General features: G+C 42.4%; 1 protein-coding gene across 4 annotated transcripts in view; it reads right to left on the minus strand.

Annotated features, from left to right (window-relative positions):
* Nucleotides 1-25142, minus strand: part of FRMD4A (FERM domain containing 4A) — a 360038-nt gene that overhangs the window by 198763 nt on the left and 136133 nt on the right. For all 4 annotated transcript variants that reach the window (XM_065921130.1, XM_065921128.1, XM_065921131.1 and 1 more), the window contains exon 2: nucleotides 22023-22088. In XM_065921130.1, the coding sequence (XP_065777202.1) occupies nucleotides 22023-22088 (66 nt within the window). The remainder of the gene's footprint in view (nucleotides 1-22022; nucleotides 22089-25142) is intronic.

Genomic DNA, 25142 nt, shown 5'->3' on the forward strand with positions numbered 1-25142 from the left:
GAAAAAGGTCTGACTCTCAACTTACCTTCATCCATATTTTTCTGAATAAATCACAACCATGACATTGAACAGCAAGCCACAGGACCAATCCAACTTAGAATCTTCACAGAGCCAAAATACAGCATGATGTGGAACAGAAAGGGCACGTGGCACGCTGGGAATTGGGTCAGGTGAGATACATCTTTTTTAAACATTTATTGAATTTTTTGGCTCTACCAGGTTTTAGTTGCTGCATGTGGGACTAGCTCCCTGACCAGGGATTGAACTTGGGCTCCCTGCACTGGGAGTGCAGAGTCTTAGCTCCTGGACCATGAAGGAAGTCCCTACATTCTTTTCTTAAAAGTATATTTTAAAAAATTTATTTATCTGGCTGTGTTGGGTCTTAGTTGCATCATGCGGGATCGTTCTTTGTAGTGCACGGGCCCGCAGCATGTGGGATCTTAGCTCTCAGACCAGGGATCAAACTCACATCCTCTGCATTATAAAGTAGATTCTTAACCACTGGACCACCAAGGAAGTCCAGAGATAAATCATTTGGATTAAGTTTGTTTACAAAGCTCTAGCCCATAAACAAAGCTGCCTGGCCTGTTCATGTACTGTACTCAAACCTAGAGGAAAGATGCCCACGACTTTCTTCAGCTCGGGGCACGACCTTCTGCATGTGAATTGCAAATAACTGCCTTTGTGTGAGAGTCAGAGGCACACATTAGAGGTGTGTATCTGAAATAAAACTTTCACAACTTAACATTTTCAAATAACACAACTCTGGTCCTCTTTACTTGTTATGACTTCTTGTCTGGGAGGAGTGACTATACACTGGGAGGAGACAACGGAACTTTCTCAGGAGTTGAGGGCCTGATCCACAAACCCCCTACCCACCCCACCCCGCTCTATTGGGGCCTTCCTTCAGCATTGATTAAGGGTTCAGTTCCTGTTGAAATGTCCTATTCCTAGGACTCTTCCTGCCCAGCCTTCCTGCCCAGGAGCAGATGAAGAAGTGAAACCCTTTGCCCATGTTCAATGTACCCAAGGCCAGTTTCCAGTTCCCTGCCAGCTTGCCAAGGCCAGGATAGCATCCTGTCTTGCATTCATGCCCTAGAATCCCCAAGCTGAGAGTCTGGGGGTAAAGGCATGGAGAAGTAGAAAAGAAACACTCATCTTTCCTCCACAGATCCCCTAAAATTCCTAAGATGATTTCCAGAGAGCCCAAGAGTACCGTGACAATCTGATAGCCCAGCCATCTGGGGACCACATTACTGAGTCTCATGACCAACAATAGCTTCACCAAGGAGGGATTCTGAGTATCTGGAGGTCTCCTGTGGGCTCAGGGAAGATGAGCCACTTGTTGGCTGTGCTTACAGAACTAGTTAGACTTTTTGATGGTTTTACAGATGTGTGCACACATCAAAATGACCCAACTGTACACGTTAAATATATGCAGTTTGATGTATGTCAATTATGTCTCAAAAAGGCCATTAGAGATACTTAGAAGCTTTCTCTTTTTTTTTTTTTTTTAAGAGAAAGATGGCACATGATCCAAAACAGTAAAAGGCACCCACAGCGAAAAGTACATGAAAGGAAGTCCCCCCCTCTCTCCAGCGCCAGCTTGCAGGGAGTTTTTAGACAGATGTTCTTTTTTGGTCACACATAGATCTGGGCTTAAAAGTCAAGCCCACAGGGGACACACATAAGGAGGAAGGAAGTTCTCATCCCTGAGGAAGTGTAAGCTGGTCTGAAAAATATCAAGGCTTGTGGCAGGAGAGCCAGTTCTCTTAAGAAACCAGTCTCTGGACATAAGTTAGTTTAGTCTTCCCTAAAATCTGACTGCAGACATGAGCTGAATCCCCTGGCTGCTTCTCCAAGAATGAAGAGAAATGGCAAGGAGTCAAGCTCCTTAACCCTGAGGCTCTTCTGAGCCCCTCCCAGTATTAATGTTTGAATGCTCACAGGGTACCAGAATTTGAAAGCCTGACATTAGAAAGAAAATGTTGAATAGATCGACATCCTCCCCAAGGGCATAGGGAAGACAACACTGATGTGCCTGAAATTTCTGGTCTGGAGAACAGTCTTCAGGGTTACAAAGAACATCAACAGAAAAGGAATGGGGCCCATATTTGACATACTTCCAGGAAGGCTACTGAAAGGGGGTGTTTTAAGATTTAGGTGAAAGGAGTTGTAGGATGTAAACACTGCCAGAAGGGGTGAGGAACAGAATTAGCTGAAGATAGAAAATGCCGCGCTATTGGTGGCCAAGCATCATAATTTCAAGTACCTACATTCACTTTGGTAATGTAGAGGTGCATGTGAAACTTTCAAGGGATTTTGACACAATTTCATGTCATGATACCAAGTTTGTATACAAGCTGAACTGTTACAGGCACACCTAGGAGATATTGTGGGTTTAGTTTCAGATCACCTCAATAACATAAGTCACTTGGACTTCCTGGTTTCCCAGCACATATAAATGTTACTCTACTGTAGTCTGGTGGTCCCCAATCTTTTCGGCACCAAGGAGCAGTTTCATGGAAGACAATTTTCCCATGAACTTGGGGTGGGGAGGGAATGGTTCAGGCAGTAATGCAAGCGATGAGGAGTGACAAGATGAAGCTTGTTTGCTGACTCACCTGTCACTCACCGCTGGCAGTGTGCCCAGTGTATAACTGGCCCACGGCCTGGGGGCCAGGGACCCCTTTTGTAGTCTATGAAGTGTGCAGTAGCATTATGTCTAAAGAAATCTACATAACTTAATTAAAAACACTTCATTGTTGAAAAATGCCAACTGTGATCTGAGGCTTTGGCATGTCAGTGTAGCAACATCAAAGATCACCATAACAATTATAATAATTAAAAAATCTGAAATATTGTGAGAATTACCAAAATCTGACACAGAGACACATGATGAGCAAATACTGTTGGAAAAATGGTGCTGATAAACTTGCTCGATGCAGGGCTTCCACAGACCTTTGAAGTGCAATAAAATGAAGTACAATTTTAAGAAGGTTGGGGGGTGACTTAAAGGCATTGGACAGCAAGTGACTTTTTAAGCCAACAGAGTCAACATTTCTCCTCTGGACTATGCAGACCTCACTCTTACCTCTGGAATTCTACCCTGTTGAGTTTTTCCTTACTTCTGTTTGGGCAAAGGAACATCCAGACAATTAGATCCTTCCTGTGAGGGCCATGTACATAGACAAGTAACCACACCTTCATCTGTCTAAGACCAAAGAGTCTGGCTGCCAGAGGAGGGCCTGAGATAGAGGTCATCACAATGGACTAGAAAGAAATACATTTTTGTTTCCTTTTCAAAGTGCTTTCATTCAGCATGACAGCAAACAGAATGGTTATGAGGGCTCAGCTATCAAACTGGGGTTTGAACCCAGTTCCTTCACTTCTGTGGGATCTTCAACAATTAATTCCACTCTCTGTGACTCAGTTTCCTCAACTGTAGTGCAGAGCTAAGAACAGTTTCTCCCGGAGATGTCACGAACATCAGTCAAAATATATAAATATACTTAGAAGTATGCCTGGTATATACATATTCATAATTGTCATATGCTGTTATATGGGACTTCCCTGATGGTTCAGCAGTAAAGAACCCACCTGCCAATGCAGAAGACATAAGAGACATGTGTTCAATCCCTGGGTCGGAAAGATCCTCTGGAGGAGGAAATGATAACCCACTCCAGTATTCTTGCCTGGGAAATCCCATTGACAGAGGATCCTGGTGGGCTAGAGTCCACGGGGTGGCAGAGTTGGACACAACTAAGTGAATGAGATTTAAATATTCATAACTGTCATATGTTGTTATATACTTTTTATATTTATTGACTCAATCAATACCTAGAGAGTGCCTATTGTGGGCCTGGTATTACAGCTCTGTAGAATCTGTCTTAAAGAACAGATACCAGTTTTCTCGGAAGGAACTCTCAGGACATTCATCCAACATTGTGGTGGCATCAGCTTCCTAAAGCACTCAAAACACTTTTGTCATTTTGCCATGATCTTGGTAGCTTTCCTGAGAAGGAAAAAGAGGTGGTACCCAAATCGGTGTTTTTGTTAGGAAAACTGAGGCACAGAAAGGTCAATTGGCCTGCTCAGAGTCATCCCACTGGCTCCAGTGGGGCTGAGACAGGATGCCTCTGGACGTGGAGTCAGACATAGCATTTTCCAGGGTATTATAACATAGACCCCTGGCCCCATAAACACCACTAAGTGGGACCACCCAGGAGAGAGGGATTTTCATGGGTAGGGAGGCCTGGGAAGACTAGCTGACCAGATGCCTTCACCACAGATCTCCTCGATGGTGTCAACAGGCAGATGTGCCCATATCTCAGATGGGAATTACCGTGAGGCATTTCCCAAACTTCCTTGATACTGGACCCTCTCCTCTCAGAGAACACTCTGGGCTTCGTGTTCCAGGGAACACATTTGGGTGAATGCTGGTTCAGAGAGTAGTTTCCTTACAAGAGTGGCTTTCTGAGAAAACTATCCCAAATCAGAAATACAAGATTAAACCAAACAAACTGCCCGCTTTCTCTCTCCCTTAACATGGTCAACCAAGCGGCAGAGAAACTTGTGCGGCAGTACACTGGGCTGAGGTCACAAGGTCCAAGGGTCCCGATGCCCAGGTTTGGGAGGCCCAGCTGGGCTCTGAATCACCGTTCTCCCATGGTGCATGCCAGAAAGCTGAGAATTCCAGCCAAGACGCCTGACCTTTTTAAAATGAAGCTGTTTAGAGCCCTCCACAGATTACAGAAAGTCCACAGTGAGGAACACACGACAGTTACAAAGGATCAGAGGGTCATGTTCTCAGCCACTGCGCTTTTTCCAATAGTTGGCTGGAATGAGCAGCTTCTCAGTTCTATCCTCTTGGGCAATATTCTTCCTCAAAGTTAAACTTGACTCTATGCTGGCATCATATAGACGCTAAGTTGGAGTTCTGACTTTGATGGTATAGCCATGCATTCCCCAATAAGAAGCTCAAACATGAGCTGCTAGCATGACCTCCTGCTTGCTTCTCACCAAAGCCCAATTCCATGCCTCTTCCGCAAGATGTCCATCAATCCACGCGACTCTCGTTACGCCATCCCCCTGGGCATCTTCTGCTCACTTCCTCTGTCTTTTCCTTCTGTTTCCTGTTCTGACAACATGAAAACAGCCCAGAATCTATCTCTGGCCTCCATGGTAACCTACCCAGTGAGCAGCACCTTTGAAGACGATGGACGAGCAAAACAGGCTTAACTCCACCAGAAATCATCCTTCCCATGAAAGACATGGCATGACATTTCTTCTGTAGTCATTCCTCCATTGCAAACATCATGGGAAAGAGACTCTGAATTCCAGCACCCCATTTATGGTCTCCTCTCATAAATTCATTTCTCTCTGATGCATTTCTTGGCTTAATGCATCACTTACCCTCTGAACTGTTTTCTACATATCTGAAGGCACTGACATGACAGTCTTTAATTGTAAGCTCCTGGGAGGTGGGGACATTGCCTGGTTTCCCTTTATTATCTGGTCTAAAATACTGACCATGACTGTGGCATAAGATGGGTGGGATGGGGGTGTGTGGGAGGGAGGTCCCAGTGGGAGGGGATATGTATACATGCAGTTAATTCTATTTGTTGTACAATATTATAAAGCAACTATATCCCAATTAAAAAAAAATACTGACCATGACCTTGAATAAAAGCCACCTTATGATGAGTAAGATAAATAATGATTAACATAACTTTAGGACTTGGCTGATGGAGAAGTCAATGGCACCCCACTCCAGTACTCTTGCCTGGAAAATCCCATGGGCAGAGGAGCCTGGTGGGCTACAGTTCATGGGGTCGAGAAGAGTCGGACGCGACTGAGCGGCTTCACTTTCACTTTTCATTTTCATGCATTGGAGAAGGAAATGGCAGCCCACTCCAGTACTCTTGCCTGGAGAATCCCAGGACAGTGGAGCCTGGTGGGCTGCCGTCTATGGGGTTGCACAGAGTCAGACACGACTGAAGTGACTTAGCAGTAGCAGTGGCAAGGCTTGACTGAAAGAATCACCAATTCTAAAGACATTTTGAGGAGGTCACCTTAAAATGGTATTTAGTCATCTGACTGGACAGAGATGAAGGAAATTATATTTACTAGGATATACTTTTTAAATAAACTTCCTCAGTGGTCCTCTCAGCCAACAGGATCCCTGCCATACATGGCCTCTATGATCATTCTGAGGAAGTCCGTAGAGGCTTTTCAGTGAGGTCCCAATTCATTTGGCCTTAGGACACAGTTAGCATTCTTCTCTCCTTTCTTTCTCCTTTAAGCTTTTCTAACATCAATAACATTTTTTTTTAAATTCATTTGATTGAAGTATAGTTGATTTACAATGTTGTATTAATTTCTGCTGTACAGAAGAGTGACTCAGTTATACATACATGTATACATATATATGTATATATATATTCTTTTCCATGATGGTTTATCACAGGATGTTGAATATAGTTCCCTGTGCTATACAGTAGGACTTTGTCTTTTATCCATTCTATACAGAATAGTCCACACAGCATAGAGATTACTGTCAACAGTACTGTACTATAAACTTCAAAGTTGCCAAGAGACTAATGGTACTCATATTGCAATATATAAATATATCAAATCAACACATTGTATACCTTAAACAATTTTATATGTTCATTACACTTCAATAAAAAAATGAAGAAAAGTCATGCCTCTGCAGTGAAACCCCAATAAAAGCCTGGACAGTGATGCTTGATGGAGCTTCCCCGATAGGCACACACAGTTGCCCTGAGAGAGTGATGCGTCCTGATTCCACCGGGAGGGGACAAGGAAATTTGGCATTTGGGACCCTCTAGACCTTGTCCTATGTGTCTCTTCACTGGCAGGTTCTGATTTGTATCCCTTACAATAAAATCCTATAATCCTAAGTATCATGCTTTCCTGAATTTCATGAGTCATGCTGGTGAATTCCTGAACCTCAGAGGGTGATGGGAACCCCCAAATTTATAGCCAGCTGGTCAGAAGTGCAGGGTGATTGGGGACCCCCAAGCTTGTGGCTGGTCTCTGAGGGCAGATGGTCTTGTTGGGGACGAGTGGAGTCTGCACTAACTCCCACTAACTCCGGCTGGGGCCAGAATCACATGTCGGGTATGCAGCCTCTTCTGCCCATCCGCTTCCCCCAAGGTGACACTGCTCCCTTGTGACTGTCACAACCGCAGGCTTTGTCAGTCACTAACGGGCTATTACTACGCAGCTAAACACCTGAAGACAGAGGTGTTCAGGGGCTAAAAAATGACTAAGCTCAAGGTTGGTTGGATTTTAGGAATTAAAATGATTATCCCCAGAATAACTTCATGAGCTTGTGCCCTCTCCTATGTTCCCCCTCCTCTCTCTCTTTTTAAAGGATACCTAGTCCCTATGCTTTGAGTCACTGAAAAATAACCTGGTCATCCCTTTTGCCATAAGAGGACAGAAGTGCTAACTTGAAGACTCGAGAAGTTCTTATTTTGAAAGCAATTAGTTCATCTATTCATCTGTTCAATATCATGGCATCAATTTTTGGATGAAAGCAGCCACCATAGGACCCCTGAGAAGAGGATGCTTGGTTTCATCATTTCTAATTCTCACCACAACCCTGCAAGGTAGTTATTACAATTCCCATGCTGGCAACAAGAAAGCTGAGGTTCATACAGATAAATGTTTCCTAAGCCCACACACCATCCACAGGAGAGGAGGGGTCAGGATTTTGACTTTATGAAAAGTACGAACTTTATCACATCAGTGGCTGCTGAGCCCTGATCCAGTTTTCCATGGGTCAGTGGTGAAACAAGGAAAATAAGATTAATGTACGTAAACGTTTTATAAAGCAAAAGGCATCCTACACTTAAAGGACTGCTCTTTATTCTCCTTGTCTATCCTTTTTGGTATGTTTTTCTTTTTTATTACATAAATGAAGGTTAATGTAGTCAGCAATATTTTTTAATATTCTTACTTGACCAAAAGAAAAAAAAAATCTAGCCCTACTTTTCTTTTTTCTTTACATTTTACGGTTCCTTAAATCCTAAAGTCTGCAAACCACTGCCTCACACTGACCCTAACTGTGAGCCCCAGAGGGAAAGTCTGGAATGGCATCCAGGCCTGCACTCTCCTCCACATTAGATTCTTACTGCCTTAGTACGCAGTGTGCCTGGGAGCGTGCAGGCTCCCATGGCGGGCTGCATAGAACCAGATTCTGGCTCCATCACCGGGCTCCACCCCCAGAATCTCTGGTTCAGCACATCCCAGTTAGAGCCCGAGAATCTCATTTCTAACGTGAAGCTCAAGATGTCCAAGTGATGCTGCCACTGCCAATCTCAGAGTACACTTTGAGAAGCCCTGGCTTATGCCCACCACACCATTTCTGTTCACCTTGTCAGGGACTAGCTCAGATCTGTGAATATGAACCAACAGAGTGTGGGGTGGGGAGGGACGTAGGGGACAGAGAAGGTTTGTCCTTCATGATAAAAGAGTTAAAAGAGGAGAAACTCCCTTCCTTCTTTGGAATGTGGCTGAGTGAAGATGTGGTACTTGGAGTTGCTGCAGCCAGCACGTGACCAGTGGAGACCAGGAGCCTGAGAACTTCCGGAGAAGTAATTGCATTTAATCTGGAGCTCAAAGTGAAGCTGAACAGAAAGATGACTGTTTTTGCACTTCTGAATACAATCTGGTGAGAGCACAGCTGTTGAACTCAGGGTCACAGGGCAACGATACTCCCTAAAATACAGTGTGTGTGTATTTGACAAAGCCAACTGAATGCTGGAGGGAGCTCGGTATCATAGCATTCATTAGTTTATATATCATTTTATTCACCTCTGAAAGGCAAGTGAGAAGGCAGTTATCCAGTCACACCTCTCTGATTCTGTTATAGATATACTATTAAATGAAATGGAGAACTGGGGTCATTTGGAGGATTAGTACAATCCAACATACCTTTGTATGAATCCACTGATATTCTCTCTGTTGTTTTAAAAATCATTGAGTCTATTACAAGAGTAAGGAAGGTTAATCAATAATTTTTATAATACTGACATCCGGCTAGGTTTAATTTAGCAACACATCCATCAACAGTTTAAAATGTAAGATTCACTGTACTTAGATCGGGACTTTGAGATTGCCATGTACAGATAGCTATATTTAAAACACATAACCAAACAACAAGGACCTACTGTGTAGCACAGGGAATTCTGCTCAATATTCTGTAACAACCTAAATGGGAAAATAACATGAAAAAGAATATATACATGTATATGTATAACTGAGTCACTCTACACCTAAAGCTAACACAATATTGTTAATCAACTATATTATAAGATAAAATTTTTTAAAAAAGAATCACTGTATTCATCTAAGCCACTGTCAAAGGAAGTCACGTGAGATTTTAAAATCCTCTTCCCCTCAAGGAAGAAGTTGTGACCAGTTTTGAACTGGCAGTTAGGCATTTCTGGAGCCAGGCAGTTCTCCTGGGAATGATCTCAGATGGCTGGTATTCCAGCAGCCCTGGTTAGGCATACGTTCTTCTGAGCCTTGCAGAGTAGCAAAGAATGCAACTGAATGCCCAAAAATGTCCATCCTGCTCTGGGCTACAAAATCTGGCTAGCGCACCACATCCCCTGGAAGGGATACAACCCTTAGTGGGAAATAACAGTTAATGTGAGAACTTGTGAGAACTTGAGACTGTGAGTAATGAGCTGGAAAACCAATCACTAACTTATTTACAAGGAATCATGCTTGCCTTCAGTTCTTACCCTCCCACATTTCACATTCAATATGATCCACTTGTATAAAATTAGGCTTAAAGATTATTTCAGGGTAAAGTATTATAGATAGGGTCATTTATAAGAGACTGGGTTGCAACCATCAAAATCTTTTTTTTCCCCTATTTTATTCCCCAGAGTGACAAGTGCTTAGCAGGCTCTGACATAGTTGGAAGTTACAACTGCATTCACTCATCTAGATGGTTATCAGTACTTGGCATGAATACATTTCCACTTACATTCTGTCTGTCCTCTGTATGTGTATGTGTTCAGTCGCTTAGTACTGTCCAACTCTTTGAGGCCCCACAGACTCTAGCCAGGCTCCTCTGTCCATGGAATTTTTCCAGGCAAGAATATTGGAGTGGGTTGCCATTTTCTACTCCAGGGGATCTTCCAGACCCAGGGATCAAACCTACATCTCCTGTGTCTCCTGCAATGGCAGTCAGATTCTTTACAACTAGCACCACCTGGGAAGTACCCTCTGTCCTCTACGACCTTGTCATACGAGTTGTATATGACACTGGGAGGATTAGAAGTGATAACCACCATTCATAAAAGCCTCAGGGGACCATGTGTTAGGAAGCCTAAAAGGTTAAGCAATTAAGACATTTTTGACTGCCACTCAACTCCATCCCTTGTCAAGTGAACTTGCACTGCACTCTAGAAATACTCCATAAAGCCTTGTACAGAGTCACAAGGAAGACCAAATTACAGGAATAATTACACCACAAATTATGTAGCATTTCCCCAGAGGACGAGGTAGATAACAATTCCATTTTACAAAGAGGTAGCAGAGGAAGCGGCTTGCCCAGGTTACCATAGCTACTAACTGGTCCAGTTTGGGCATTGGATGGCCTAAGATGTGCGGCGAAGTCTTCTGAGCATGTTACATGTTCTAATTTATTGAATCCTAATCATAACTCCATGAGGCAAGTTCTAAAATTATTGTACAAATAAAATTACAGCATGAAGATTGGAGGCGGTTTTGATTCCCGGGTTACAGATAAGGAAACTGAAGCTTAAAGAGGCTGGACAATTGGCCAAGGTGATGGAGCTGCTAAGCATCAGGTTGGTAACTCCGGGACCATGACTGATTTAAACTCCGACCAGGTTTTGAAGCCAGGCTGTCTGGCCCTTGAATCTGCGCTGTCAGTGACAAACTGCTCTTCCCCAGACCCATACAGTCTAATTTTGAATTAGGTATCTACTCATTCCCTGTTGTGCCACCCTGAATAAGCTACTTAACTGCTCTATGCCGAAATTTCCCCATCTGAAAAATGGGAAGAATAATGGAGTTAATTATTATCTGATGATTCAGCACATATGGAACCCTTAGAACAGTTTGGTACAGAAAGAAGTGCTCAGTTAGCTATACTGATGATGAATCACTAAGCCATAAAATTTCCCAAAGCATTAAAAATTGGCTTTGGGAATTAATGCTCTAATCGTATTGAACTCTTTGGGAATGCGTTCATTTGCATAAAGTAAAGGATACTTATATTTTCCATCAGCTGGTTTCCATCTAGTGATTTCTAAACCCTGAGGGCTCTGCTGAGACCCCTCAGGTGAATCCCTGTCAGGAGTAAGGAACAAGCCAGAGGGGTTCAAACTTTCTCCATTTACATGACACTGAGACTATAGTATAAACAGAAATTTTAAAATCAAAGTATTTTAAAATCCAAGTTTATCTACAGTATTATATTAGGTTCAGGTGTATAACATAGTGATTTGATATTTTTATAGAATGGCTGCCATCAAAAATACAACAAATAACAACTGTTGGCAAGGATGTGGAGAAAGGCAACCAATAGTATCACCGTTGGTAGGAATGTAAGTTGGTGCATTCACTGTGCAAAACAGTAGAGTCCTGAAAAACCTAAAGCCCAGAACTACCATATGATCCAGCAGCTCCTTGCCTGGGCATATATCTGAAGAAAATGAAAATACTAATTTGAAACAATATATGCACTCTAATATTCAGAGAAGCATCATTTACAATTGCTAAGATAATGGAAGCAACTTAAGTGGCCATCAACAGATGAATGGGTAAAGAAGTTGTGATACACACACACACACACACACTGGAATATTACTCAGCCATAGAACAGAATGAAAATGTTGCCATTTGCAGCAACATGGATGGACCCACACAGTATTATATGTCATGCAGTAAGTCAGACAGAGAAAGACAAATACTGTAGGTTTTCACTTATATGTGAAACCTAAAAGATAAAGCAAATGAAACATGGAAACAAAAACACTGTGTGACTTGCCATATTATAGTCCTCAGAACCAAACCTGCAATATCTCCACAGTCTGCTGGGACCCAGCAGGTGGCTCGATGTATGAGATGGGGGCTTTGGCAAGATTTGGAAATCTTCTGTGTTGCTTTGATAATAACTAAATTGTTGGTTCTTTGCTGGGCAAGTGAGCAACCTGGACAGCAGGGAGATTCAAGAGCTCTGGGGCAGGGCTGCAGGGGTGGGAGAGACAGGGAAGAGCACAGAGCAGCCGAGAGTTCCCCAAACCTCTGATCCCTTCTCCCACCCTCCCCTCCATCTCGGGCAGGATGGGACAAGTTTCAGCAGAGGCTGCCAGAACGCACAGCTCTGCTTCCCCAAATCCTCCTGTATCTCCTCCTTATAAGGGAGAATGGGGTGCCCTTGGTATAACTGCACAGACAAAGGGGTGCTGTTACAGCCAGTGGAGAACACACAGCCCATTGCAGAAGTAAGAATACCCCTGATGTGCAAAAAGTCGCCCAGCCCACCTCTAGACATGACCTTCTGCTGCAAAGGGAGGCACAGTGACATCTCTGCAGCACAGGGAAAGATGAATAATAGAGCTTTACCAGCTGAGCAAGTGCAATTCAAGTCGAGCAATGTGCCAAAAATTAATGTGAGTTGTGGATAAAAAACAAAAAACACCCAGATTTGTTAACACCCAGGTTCCCGTGAAGCCATCCTTTCCAGATGGCCGGCTCTCTCTCCATCTCCACACTCTCCTGGGGTGGGGGGGTGCACACACATGTGTGTGTTTTCTGTGTATCTTTCCCCTACTGACACATTTTGCTGACCTACGTTGTGTGTTAAGCTCATTTCTACCCCTCACCTTTCTCACCCCTCTTGGGCAGAGAGGCTACACCAGAGAGCCCACAGTCCCCACCTGCCTCCCAAGGCGCCTTTCTGAAAACACTGCTTTGGGTTACCTTGGAGAATTTGTGGAAACGATTTTGTAAAAGTATCAACAAAACAAGTAACTCAGCAGTAGCACACACACACACACAAAACAAAGCCACAAAAATCAACTTTCTAGAGGGTCATTTCTGGGAGGTAAGGTGTCGCGCTGTCTTCCTCTCCTGAAATTCCTTTTCTTGCCCTCCACACAGTTTGAACCCCATAAAACTGTCTTTTCAGTAGGACATAATCGGCCAATATTGGCCATTTCAAAGTATTCTGAGTGATATGCTTAAAAGCCGGTTAAAAGTAATATCAAGGGAGAATGGTGTACAGAAACAGGGCTGGGGTGGAAGGAGGGTGACGTGGGGAAGGAAGCAAAGAAGGGGATGTTGCTAACTAACCAGAGCCTGGACCTCAACCACCTGGTACCTGGTCTCTCCTCCTTGCCCTGAACTGGCTGCTCCCGGAGTTGTGTGTGCCTGTATGCTGGGGTGTGTGTAGCAGGTGTGGCCCCCGGATGACTGCATAACCTGCTGAATCCTGACACTCCTCTGTCACAGCCCCACAGGGAGACTGAGGTTGGCTTTGGTTATCAAGCAGAGCAGAGCTCCCCAACTTTTCCATAAAGGCCCTTCATGCAAAAGGGAGGATGTACAGGTCCCTCCTTCCTCTCGCCAGAGGTGGAAACTCCTGAGCTGCTTGTGGCCCCCAAGGGTATACTTTAAGAACTATTTCTTATTCCTCCAAGCCACTAATTTTGATTCCACTTAGAGTGACCATTACATACCACTATATCCTCCGTCTGTGATCTGTAACTTAACATCTATTTGCTTCACAATGTGCCTTTAAGATGTTAAATATTATCAGCCACCCCAGGGGCTAGGAAGACATCTGTTTGGCTCATTTTGGGGAATGCCCAGCTTTGCAGCCAGAAGCTTAATAAATGATGATGGCCACTGCAGTGACCCTGAGGTCAGCCCATAGCTCTGCTGCCTGACCCCCCTGGCTCCTGTTTTATGAGATGGCCTGGGGGCCTGGGAGGTCCCAGACAGAAGGTCCAGAACACCCAGGGCCCTTGGTCTGCTCCCAGCTCTGCACAGGGCTTCCCACCCCTGGCTGAGACCATACCTCCTGGTGACTTCAGTCCAGACAGGAGCAGATGGCCCAGCCAGCTCTCGCTTCAGTAGACGGGCTAGCTAGCAAAACAGACCACCCTTCTCGGCTGAGAAGATATGGAATCAATTCTGTATATTTCTTTTCTTGGCAAAGTGCATTTTGGGGAAATTCCTGGCTTCCTTGGTAGAAAATAATCTTTGCATTTTTATAGAAAAACATGATAAACCATGGAAGTAGCTAAGGATGGGGGTGAGCGTGAATATGTATGTGTGTGTGCACACAGAGGAAACTCAGGGCTTGTTCATTTATTCCATGCAACACTATTAGAGTTCCAGATTTCTGAAAAAGTCATGTGCAGGTTGCATTTTTTAAGCCTATTATAGGTAAGAATATTACTTTGCCTTCAATGCTGCTTTATTCAGAGGCTATATAAACTTACTTTATCTTTAAGCCTGTATCACTAGCATCTTTGTCAGGCAGAGGAAAGTGATGAGAAGCCAAGAATTATTGAATCTGCGGCTAAGTTTCTCTCATACCTGATACCCTCAGGCTAAGACAAGATGTTGAAGCTCTTTATCATGTGTCAAATCTGTGTTTCTTGACTTTATCGATTAGAAACTGAGTTCAAAGAAACAGAACAACCCCAGAAAGCCCATCTTCAGTTCTCCATCTGAGGTGAGGTTTGTTTTTTTAAACTTTTATTTATTTATCTGTAGCTGTGCTGGGTCTTTGTTGCTGCACGAGCTTTTCTTTAGTTGAGGCAAGTGGGGGCTACTATCTAGTTGTGGTACACAGGCTTCTCATCACAGTGGTTTCTCTTGTGGAGGACAGGCTCTAGGGTGCATGGGCTTCCACAGCTGTGGCGCGTGGGCTCAGTAGTTGCAGCAGCTCCCAGGCCCAAGAGCACAGGCTCAGTAATTGTGGCACATGGGCTTAGCTGCTTCGTAGCATGTGGAATCTTCCTGGACCAGGGATCGAAACTATGTCTCCTGCCATTGGCAGGCAGATTCTTTACCACTGAGCATCACCAGGGAAGCCCTGAGAGGAGGTTTTAAGTCTTTAATTCCAGTCATTTATGAAGCTGGTGTTGGGGCCAACATGGCAGCCACATATTACATGAACCATCTCATTAAGTCTGATATTGATCGCATATATTTCTTACTTGTGCAATGAAAGAGAATAGGCTGAAACGTCAGAGGAGCAGTGTTCCAGCTGCGTACACTACTCTGTGACCCTTGAGCATGTTAATCAACCTGTCTGAGTTTCTGTTTCTCCATCTGAATTAGCATTTTATTTACATAGTTAATGTGAAGATTAAATAAGATATGCTCCAGAGAAACTCTGTAAAGTGCCATCATTATTATAGAGGTCGTTCGACAGGAAATTTGGATAACCTTAAGCAAGTCTATTATGTTTATAATTTTTCTCTTGCTTAAATGATCTATTCTTTATCCTTCAGAAATAGCTGTCCAACAGAAATATCATGGAAGCCTAATGGGAAATTTTCATGTTTTTTAGTTAGCCACATGAAACTAGGAACAAGAAACAGTTGAGATTAATTTTAATTATGTATTCTCTTTCATCTCACATAGCCCAATATTATTTCAACATGGAATCACTGATATAAAAATCATTAGTTAGATATTTTATTTAAAAGAAATGAAGTCTTCAGAATCTGGAGCATGATTTACAGTCACAGTCCATCTTAATTGGGACTGGCCACATTTCAAGGGCTCCAACTGTACCCCACAGTGTAGCTTTAAATCTCTTCTGATGTTTCTGTACCACTGGTTTTATCAGGATTAGGGACACTATGTAATACACAAGAATAGTCCAGCTGCTATCTTTAATTCTCTTGAAAACACACTGACTTGTTTAAGTTTGCTCCATTTCTCAGAATCATAGGACACTTTGTTCCTCTACTTAAACGGCAGCAAATGGAAGTAAATAGTTATAAATGTGCTGCCAATGGCCACTTAGAGATGGGGTCAGAGAAGAGACAGACAGTAATCTTAGGATTCGCCCCGCATCACTGGGCAGCTCCCTCGGTGGCAGGGGATGAAGAAGACTCTGGTGTGTTCTCTCATCAAAGGGAGGAAATTCTACTATGAGCATAATACCCACTCATCCAAAGAACCAGGAAAGACCTTGGCACAAGGCATCTCTGGAAGTAGAAGCTACATATGTGTTTTTCTCTCACTGGTTTGTCTTCCAGAAAGACAAGGTCTCACACAGTATCATAAGCCTCAAGAGACTCTAATAAGGAAGGACCACACCTCAGCCATTTCAGTCTAGTGAAAAATCTATTGTATTTTTAAGAAAGCCAAGAGAAAGGGCCCGGAATCTTCCCATTAACAACTTCCAATCCTCCACCCACTGACCATCACTGTCAGGAAATTCCTCTCCGTCTTATTGAAATGATTCTCACTAAGAGTAAAGCTCATTTCTCTTTCTTTGCTTCCAAAATGTTCCCTTAAATACACATTCAGATCAGAAAAAAGTGAAGAAAGTAATTTTAAAGGAATAACTATAGGAAGGCCAGACGCGAGAAGTTCAGTTTAATACAAAACAAGCATGGCACCCTCCTGTCTGGTTATAGAAGTATCAAGAGGTTGGTTGAGAAAAGTCCATGATGGTGGCCTCTTGTATTTTGATGCAGGCTTTTTCAAATACGTTTCTAAAAGGTTGAAACAATTTGGTGCAATGGAGAAAATGCCACTGACTTCTGTTGAATGGGAGTACGATGTGGCTGGACAAAGTTCACACAATGATGACCAAGGCTGAAGGGTTGACTTGTTACTAAATCACATCTTTGTGTCACAGTATGGTTCCAGCTGTCCGTAAGTGCAGTCCAGTGACTTAGGGCATTACATGGTCATGTCGTGGGTGTCAGGAACCTGCCTGTGGATTGAGGGATGAGCCTTCTGAATATTAATATCCCTGTATGTGAATTCTTGACCTCTGTTCTTTCCCCTGTACACATAATGCGGGATTTACTCAACACCATCAGGAACTTGGAAGTGAAGATTCCACTTGGCAATCTCAAAAGGGTTTTGTAATAAGCCTTCAATGTGGGGATTATGGCCATTTGCTCTGTAACCCTTAGAAGGGAAATGCTTCCATTACAGTGACCAGGTCTGCACCGGTGCAGGAAATAATCTCTGTAGTTGTCTGATTACCAGCATCCTTCTGATACAAAAGCAATTCTGTTTACATGTTGATTCTTAGCCCAGTGTTCTACCACTTCTGCTGCTGGAAACTGCTGCTTCTGAAGGTATGTGGTCTAGCCTTGGATGAGTCTCTTACTCTAATCTTTAGTGTCTGAAAAGCTGGACCTCCCATGTCTGTTGCTGTTATCAATGTCCTTCATTCATTCATTCATCCTTGTGTGTCAACCTGTTTTCATCTTTGAGAGAGATGACCATTTCCTCCAAACTTGCCTCTCCATATTATAGCCCCTATGAGGTCAGTGTAGGAAACATCCACCCTTTCCCACCAGATCAAAAGATTAGGAAGGGTACTACTCAGTCCACAGCTTATTACAGATATTCTGGAACTGTTCTTAACAATGGCAAAAACATTAGCATTTAATATGCATAATAGTGGTGACTAAACAACTTACAAGGTTCTCAGTCTATGAAGCTGTTAAAAAAAAAAAGGGTTCTGAGTCAAAATATTATATGCTATTAAAAACTTGGGTCCCAATGAATTCGAGAATAGGGAATCCCCTAAAGCTTCTGTCAAGAGAGTACAATCCTGGACTACAGTAGTTTGTAGGATACAAAGAAAAGTCATATATTTAAGTTGGCTTTTGTCCATCCTTGTTTCTCCAAGTTCTGTTGCAACTCATATTGTAATAATATATGAGAGTTTAGAATCATTTCTTCTTCATTTTTTTCCCCTGAGGCAAGGAATACAACTTTATTCGGAAAGCCGGCTGAACAAGAAGATAGCAGACTAACATCTCAAAACAACCATCTTCTTCTTCTTCATATTTTAAAAATTCATTTTATTGGGGTATAGATTTATACCGTTATGTATGTTAGTTTCTGCTGTAAGCAAAGTGAAATCAGTTATACACATACATATATCCATTCTGTTTAAGATTCTCTTCCCACATAGGTCACTGAAAGTGAAAGTGTTAGCTGCTCAGTTGTGTCTGACCCTTTGTGACCCAATGGACTGTAGCCCGCCAAACTCCTCTGTCCGCGGAATTCTCCTCTCAAGAATGCTGGAGTGGTTTTCCAGTCCCTTCTCCAGGGGATCTTCCCAACACAGGTATTGAACCTGGGTCTCCTGCATCACAGGCAGAGTTTTTTTTTTAACCATCTAAGCCATTAAGGAAGCCCTATCATATAGATCATACAGAGTATTCATTCAGTAGTTTCCTGTGCTATACAGTAGATCCTTATCAGCTATCCATTTTATATATAGCAGTTTGTATACATCAATCCCAACCTCCCAATTTATCCCTTCCCCCTTCAGTAACCAGAAGTTTGTTTTCCACATCTGTGACTGTATTTCTATTTTGTAAATAAGTTCATCGGTAAAAGTTTTTTTTTAGATTCCACATACAAGTGATATCATATATTTGTCTTTCTCTGACTTACTTTACTCAGTATGACAGTCTCCATCCATGTCACTGCAAATAGTGTCATTTTGTTCTTTTTTATGGCTGAGTAACATTCCTTTGTATATATGTGCAACATCTTTATCCATTTGTTTGTTGATGGACATTTAGGTTGCTTCCATGTTTTTTTTTTTTTGGTGCTAAACTCAAAGCAATTGGTTCTATGGTCCTTGAGGGAGATACTTCCAGAGTATCTTAGGATTTGCCCATTCTTTCATTCACAAGGATTTATTTAGTGACCTATGAGCCAGGCCCTGGGCTGGGTGCTGGGGCTACACAGTGATCATGACAGAGACCCAGCCCTCACACTGTCAATGGCTCTGGGAAATGCCAAGTAAACAGGCCATGGCAGTGAGTTGTGATGAGTTGTGACAGTAAGAGGGAAACCTCAGGGGCAAGAGTGAAAGTTAATGTCACTGAGCAGGACTGTCAGCGAGGGGTCTTCCCAGGACAGACACCCTCCCCCCACCATGTCCTCTGCCTGCCTCTTATTTATAGAAGAACTTTAGCCTTCTCCAAGTTCCAGAAAATAAATTTAATCACAGAAGTGAGAAAATACAGAAACAAAGGAAATAAGCAAGACAAAATAATAATAGCTCAGCCATTAAACAATGTGAAGGACCTAAGGACCATAGATAATATTCTGAGCCATAGCCTTTGAGTTGCTCTGTAGATACTAACCCACCCCCTCACCAGGTGGAAGAAGTTAACTCTATGCTGACCACAAACACAAAGACCCCAGGTTGGCTGGAACCAGAAAGCTGATGATGCTGACTTCCAATTACCCCACTACAAACCAACCTGAAGAAAATCCACACGTTGATCACAACCTCACCATGTGTTTAAAAGCCATTCCCTGAAAGCCCTTGGGGTGTTCAGGCCTTTCAAACATTAGCTGCCTGGACTCCTATCTTGGTGAGTGGAAGTTGCTCAGTCGTGCCCGGCTCTTTGCGATCCTGTAGACGATATAGTCTATGAAATTCTCCAGGACAGAATACTGGAGTGGGTAGCCTTTCCCTTCTTCAGGGGATCTTCCCAACCCAGGGATTGAAGCCAGGTCTCTTGCATTGCAGGTGGATTCTTTACCAGCTGAGCCACAAGAGAAGCCCTTAGTACCTGCAATAAATGCTGCACTTCCCTTCACCACAATCTTGTTTCAGCAACCAGCCTTACTGTGTGTGGGTGAGCAGACCCAAGTCTGATTGGGTAACAGTAAGACCCTGACCTGAGGGGACAAGGAAAGTCTCAGAGGGAAAAGTGTCTTCGAATCTGGGAACTGAAAGCTTAACAGAAACTATTCAGGGACAGAGGTGAGGGCATGGGAAGGAGTGTTCCAGGAAGAGGGAATAACATTTGAAGCATATTCTGAAAAGGGATGGGAAGAGTATGAACTTCTCTTACTTGGTTCAATTCAACATTTTCTTGATTGTAAATGGTTGAAAATGCCCTTTCCAAAACTGCTGCACATCAGTAATTGCATCTCTTTTCAGTGACTTGAGACTACTTCAGATGCCCCCAACCATACCTCCCCAGAGCAAATCAGTCAACCGATTGTCATTTCACTGCCATTGAGGTGTCATTTCCTGTTTAAGAGGGTAGCTGCTTTCTAAGCCTCTAAGAGTTGATATTAAAAAGCATCTAAAACACACCAGACCACACACCTCTCAGCATCTCAAGTTGACTCTTAACCATTAAAAGCTCCAAGTGCTTTATTAGTTTGTGATGCTGCTAACTGAAGAGATCTTGCTCACTTTATAGTCTTATCCACTGCCCTACCCTCCAATCTAAACCAAAGTTTCAACTCTTAATAAGCCTGTGGTCCTCCGAATCTAGTCTAACAAGGACATAATCCTAAACATGGGAGAACGGTACAAGGGTAGATAAATTAATCACAGCATTCAGTAGTATGGTAAAAATGTAATAGTGGAAAAACTGTAAAGAAACCTTCAATGGACCTAAATGAGTAAGTGACTCAATACTAATGGAATATCCATTTTTGGAATTTATGAAGCTATTCACAAAGATGACAATTTTCAGTAACTTGGAAAAGGCTAATGAAAGAGAACATTAAGTGAAAAAAGAAAATACAGAGAATTAGTCACACATGATTGCAACTATGTAAGAAATACAAATATGAAAAGTGCTGGAAAGAAATCTACCAAAATGAGAACAGGAGTTGAACTGTTAATTGCAGTTTTGAGCTTCTTCCCACAGTTTCTCTCTTTCCTACACTGCATTTGTAACACCTTTAAAACTGAAATCGTATTAAAAGTAGTCACTCTTTAAGTTAGCAGTTTGAACATTTTCAAATCCCAGCAGTACATACATGGGAACATGAGATCTGAGTGCCTCTATGTAAATCTCCCCCCGGGAGCATACTTTTCCCTCGTGAATGAGCATATGGGCATTGTTTCAACCCACTGATGAACTGCAGCATCTCCAGGGCAAATATGATGGAGGTTAAGGAGCACTGCCCTAAGAATGTAATAGACACTGGAGAATATTAAGCAAATATGGTTAGAAAAGTTGGAGGTGAACATGAGATTTGGAATCAAGTTCTTTAAATCAAGTTTGGAAATTTCACCCTTCTTTAGGGCTCTGAGTAAAACAATGATACGTATTTTTTGAAGCTGAACAAAACCAGGGTCCATTTCTAATGGACTAATTCTAATGCCTGGATTCTATTGCCTGCTCTGACTTCTCTGCCATGGATAAGTTCTTTGGGGATAAATGATTTCCTATGTGTCAACTAACATATAGGCGATCAACAGTGATGGCAATGATGACCTCTGGGAGGGAGTTGGGGTTACTCAGCCTTTAGAGAGAAGACAGAGCCAGGAGATTGCTATTCTTTCGTCACACCTATGAAGGTTTAACTTGAAAATAATGAACTATTTTCTGTAACTCAAGCAAGGAAGATGACAAAATCAGTCTTGTAGCAAGAGTTCTCTAGGTTATACTATAGCTAACTCCTTCCATTCAGAAAGATTAGCTAATGGCAGTTGTGGAATTTCCTTTTCTAGAGATTTGTAACAATAGGTTTGATCTATATCTGGCCTTGAATGCCTCAAGGGTCCTGTACAAAGAAGCAGAATGAACAAAAATAGCGTGTAAGCATGTGCACGTGCACACACACACACATACACACATGTACACACAAACAGCATGGTGTGCCCCAATCTTCTCTCAGAGATTTTAATAGAGATTTTTAAATGATTTATTTTCTCACCCACCCTTCAGCTGAATCAATATCTGAACTGCATCAGTTGCAGAAAAAACTTAGAAAGTTGGCCAAGAGTTATTTACCTGAACTAGAAGTTCCAGCTTCCGGTCATCAAGAAGATGTACTTGACATCGACGGCCCTCCGTCATCTAAGAAGAAAGACAAACGATGGTCACCAAGAGTCTAGTGGCCTTTCACAAGGTTAGAGGGTCCCCATGCTGGATGCTAGCAGGCACATTCCTCTGGGCAAAACCTCCCCTGGGAGCTGGAGACTATAAGGCCAAGAAATGGCAGGATTGGTTCATTCATTCATTCAAAATATTTATTGAACATTTTCTATGTGCCAGGTACTATTTTGGGAGCTGGTGCATAGTGGCACACAAGACTAGGTCCCTGTCCTCACGGAGGTTACATTCTCATGGGGGAGGTGTAAAATAAACTAGCAAATGCATATATAACATAATATCAGGTGGTAATAGTTCTTCATTCTTGAGTCACTCTTCAATAAGTTTATCACTGTGCATTAGGGTCACAGTTCAGTATCTGGTCTCTGCCACCTCCCAACTCGTTCCCCTATTTGATCACAGGGAGCAAAAGACCACCCCACTGGCAACTGAACTTGATTTCTCTGTTAATCATCCCCTCTCCTCATGTATGACTCTAGTCCCTACAGAGCTGTCCCTTGTGTTACAGGAACCTTGGAGATAAAAGCTCACAGCTGAACCTGACCGCTTGCCTTGTGCCCTTCACCAATAACATATCTGTACAATAGAAAGAGCACCTTGGCAGGCAGCAGGAGACCAAGTCAAGTCTTAACCCTGCTGGTTATTGGCTGCAGGACTTTGAACAAGCCTCTGTTCATCTCTGCACCCCCATCTCAGGTATTAAAACAAGTACGTGGGCCCACTGGGAGCAATGGTAAATGTTTAACAACCAGCTTTCTGGAAGGAAAAAGCTTTCAGAATGCTTCCAAATTTGTAGCATTTGCTGGAGCCCTGGCATCACCCTCAAAGGAAATCCTCTGAAGACCAAGCTTTCTGGGAGATATTAAGACAGCCACCACTCTAACCAAAAGACTCTTGCTGCTCTGAGAAGCTTCACCACGTCTGATTTCAAGCAACTGTCAGTATTTCTAACAGACAGAGACAAAACACAGCACCTCCAGATAGAATGATGCTGCGAGAGGGCAGGGAAGCTCCGTGCCTCTCCCCCATAACTTCCCTATGCGTTTCTTCTGTCGGGCTGTTCCTGGGTTTCATCCTTTTATAATAAACCAGTGGGGCTTTCCAGGTGGCTCAGTGGTAAAGAATCTCAGCGGTAAGAACAACAACAATAAAGCAGCAATCTAGTAAGTAGAAACAAAACAAGAAAAACCTAATACATACCACTTCAAGAATGGAGATACTAGCAAAGGCCAGTAAAATAATTAGGATGTGTTAAGTTGATTTATTTAGTTATTATAGTACGTATTAACTTTGTTCTAACATAATTTATTTAACTGTAAGTTTATATAATTTAGTGTTAATAAGGGCTATGTTTTACAACTGGAGCACAGAATTGCTGAAAAGATAGCAACTATGCTCACAAATGAGTATGAGCCACCCCAACACAGCTGCCTGGACCCGAAGACTTCAAGATTCCTTCCAGTCTTTGGCTTTGCATATGACTGTAGCCCCCACTGAAGCCACCTTCCCTTTCCCCAGCTATCAGCCATGTCATGCAGACCCAAAGGAAGGATGAACATGGACTGATTCTGGCTTTGCCTCACTTCATGGGCATCGCAGTACGTTCTCACGAGTGCTTTCTCCAGGAAACACGGAGAAGGCAGCCTCTTCTCTCCTTGCCCAACCCGGCTCCTTCCCTGACCACTGGCGTGTGCAAAGCTTTGTCCATTCCTAAAGAGAATTCTTTCTCCTTCCTTCAAAGAAGCCAACCAAGTCATAGTATTATTCATGCTTCCATCAAGTCATATTATCACTCATAGTTATTTATAAGAATATGATTCAGTCATAAGAAAGGAAATCTAGCCATTTATGACAACGTGGATGGACTTGTAGAGCATTATGCTAAGTAAAATAAGTCAGACAGAAAAAAATAGTGTATGATCTCACTTATATGTAGAATCTAAAATAAACCAATGAAACCAAAAAGCCATGAACTCCTAGATACTGAGAACATGTTGGTGGTTGCCAGAAACAGGAGAATGGGGGTGGGGGTGAAAACTGGGTGAAGGTGGTCAAAAAGTACAAGCTTCCAGTTAAAATAAGACTTGGGTATGTACCGTACAGTCTGCTGACTATAATGAACAATACAATATTGTACATTTGAAGACAGCAGATATCAAAAATTCTCATCACAAGAAACAAATTTTGTAACTTATATAGATGTTAACTAGACTTATTCTGGGGATCACTTAACAACATATACAGAGGTCAAATTATGCTGCATGCCTGATTATAATCTTATAAGCCAACTATATCTCAATTTTTTTAAAAAAGGAAAACTACAAAGTGAATAAAAAACTTGGCTGGAAAAAAAAAATCCATCAGCTTCATTTCAATCATTGCCCAATCTAAGTTCAAAGAAAGCTATTATAATTTTAAATTATGCTAAAATATATGCTGCCATACCAAAATGTATAAATGATTCTTTAACAAAAAAGAGCACCCAAAATGTTCACATTTCAATAGAGCAGCTGACAGCAACTGCACAGGCATTTTGGATAACATTTTAGATAATCAGCAATTCAGTTCTTACTAGGATGAACTCAAGGTCAGCAGAGAGGAAGCTCTAGGAAGGGGAGTGCTACAACCATCTTGAATATTATTTTGGAATTCCTTTAAAAACATTTATGAATATTAATGGTTTGAGAAACTTTTCTGAAGGGTGGGGACAACATTTTTTAATTTTTAAATTCTTTTAATTGGCAGATAATTGCTTTACAATGTTGTATTGGTTTCTGCCACACAACAGTGTGAATCAGTCATACGTATATATATATCTCCTCTCTCTTGCAACTCTCTCCCACCCTCCCCATCCCATCCTGTCCCTCTAGGCTGTCACAGAGCACCAGGTTGAGTTCCTTGCATTATACAGCAATTTCAAAGCTAAGGACAGTTTTAAGGAATTTTAAGAAATTCTGTTTGTCCTTTCCATATATAAAACACAAAGTTCTGAACTTCTTTATACTGTAAACGGTTAAG

Source organism: Muntiacus reevesi, chromosome 2 (assembly GCF_963930625.1).
Source record: "Muntiacus reevesi chromosome 2, mMunRee1.1, whole genome shotgun sequence".
NCBI classification, from domain to species: domain Eukaryota; kingdom Metazoa; phylum Chordata; class Mammalia; order Artiodactyla; family Cervidae; genus Muntiacus; species Muntiacus reevesi.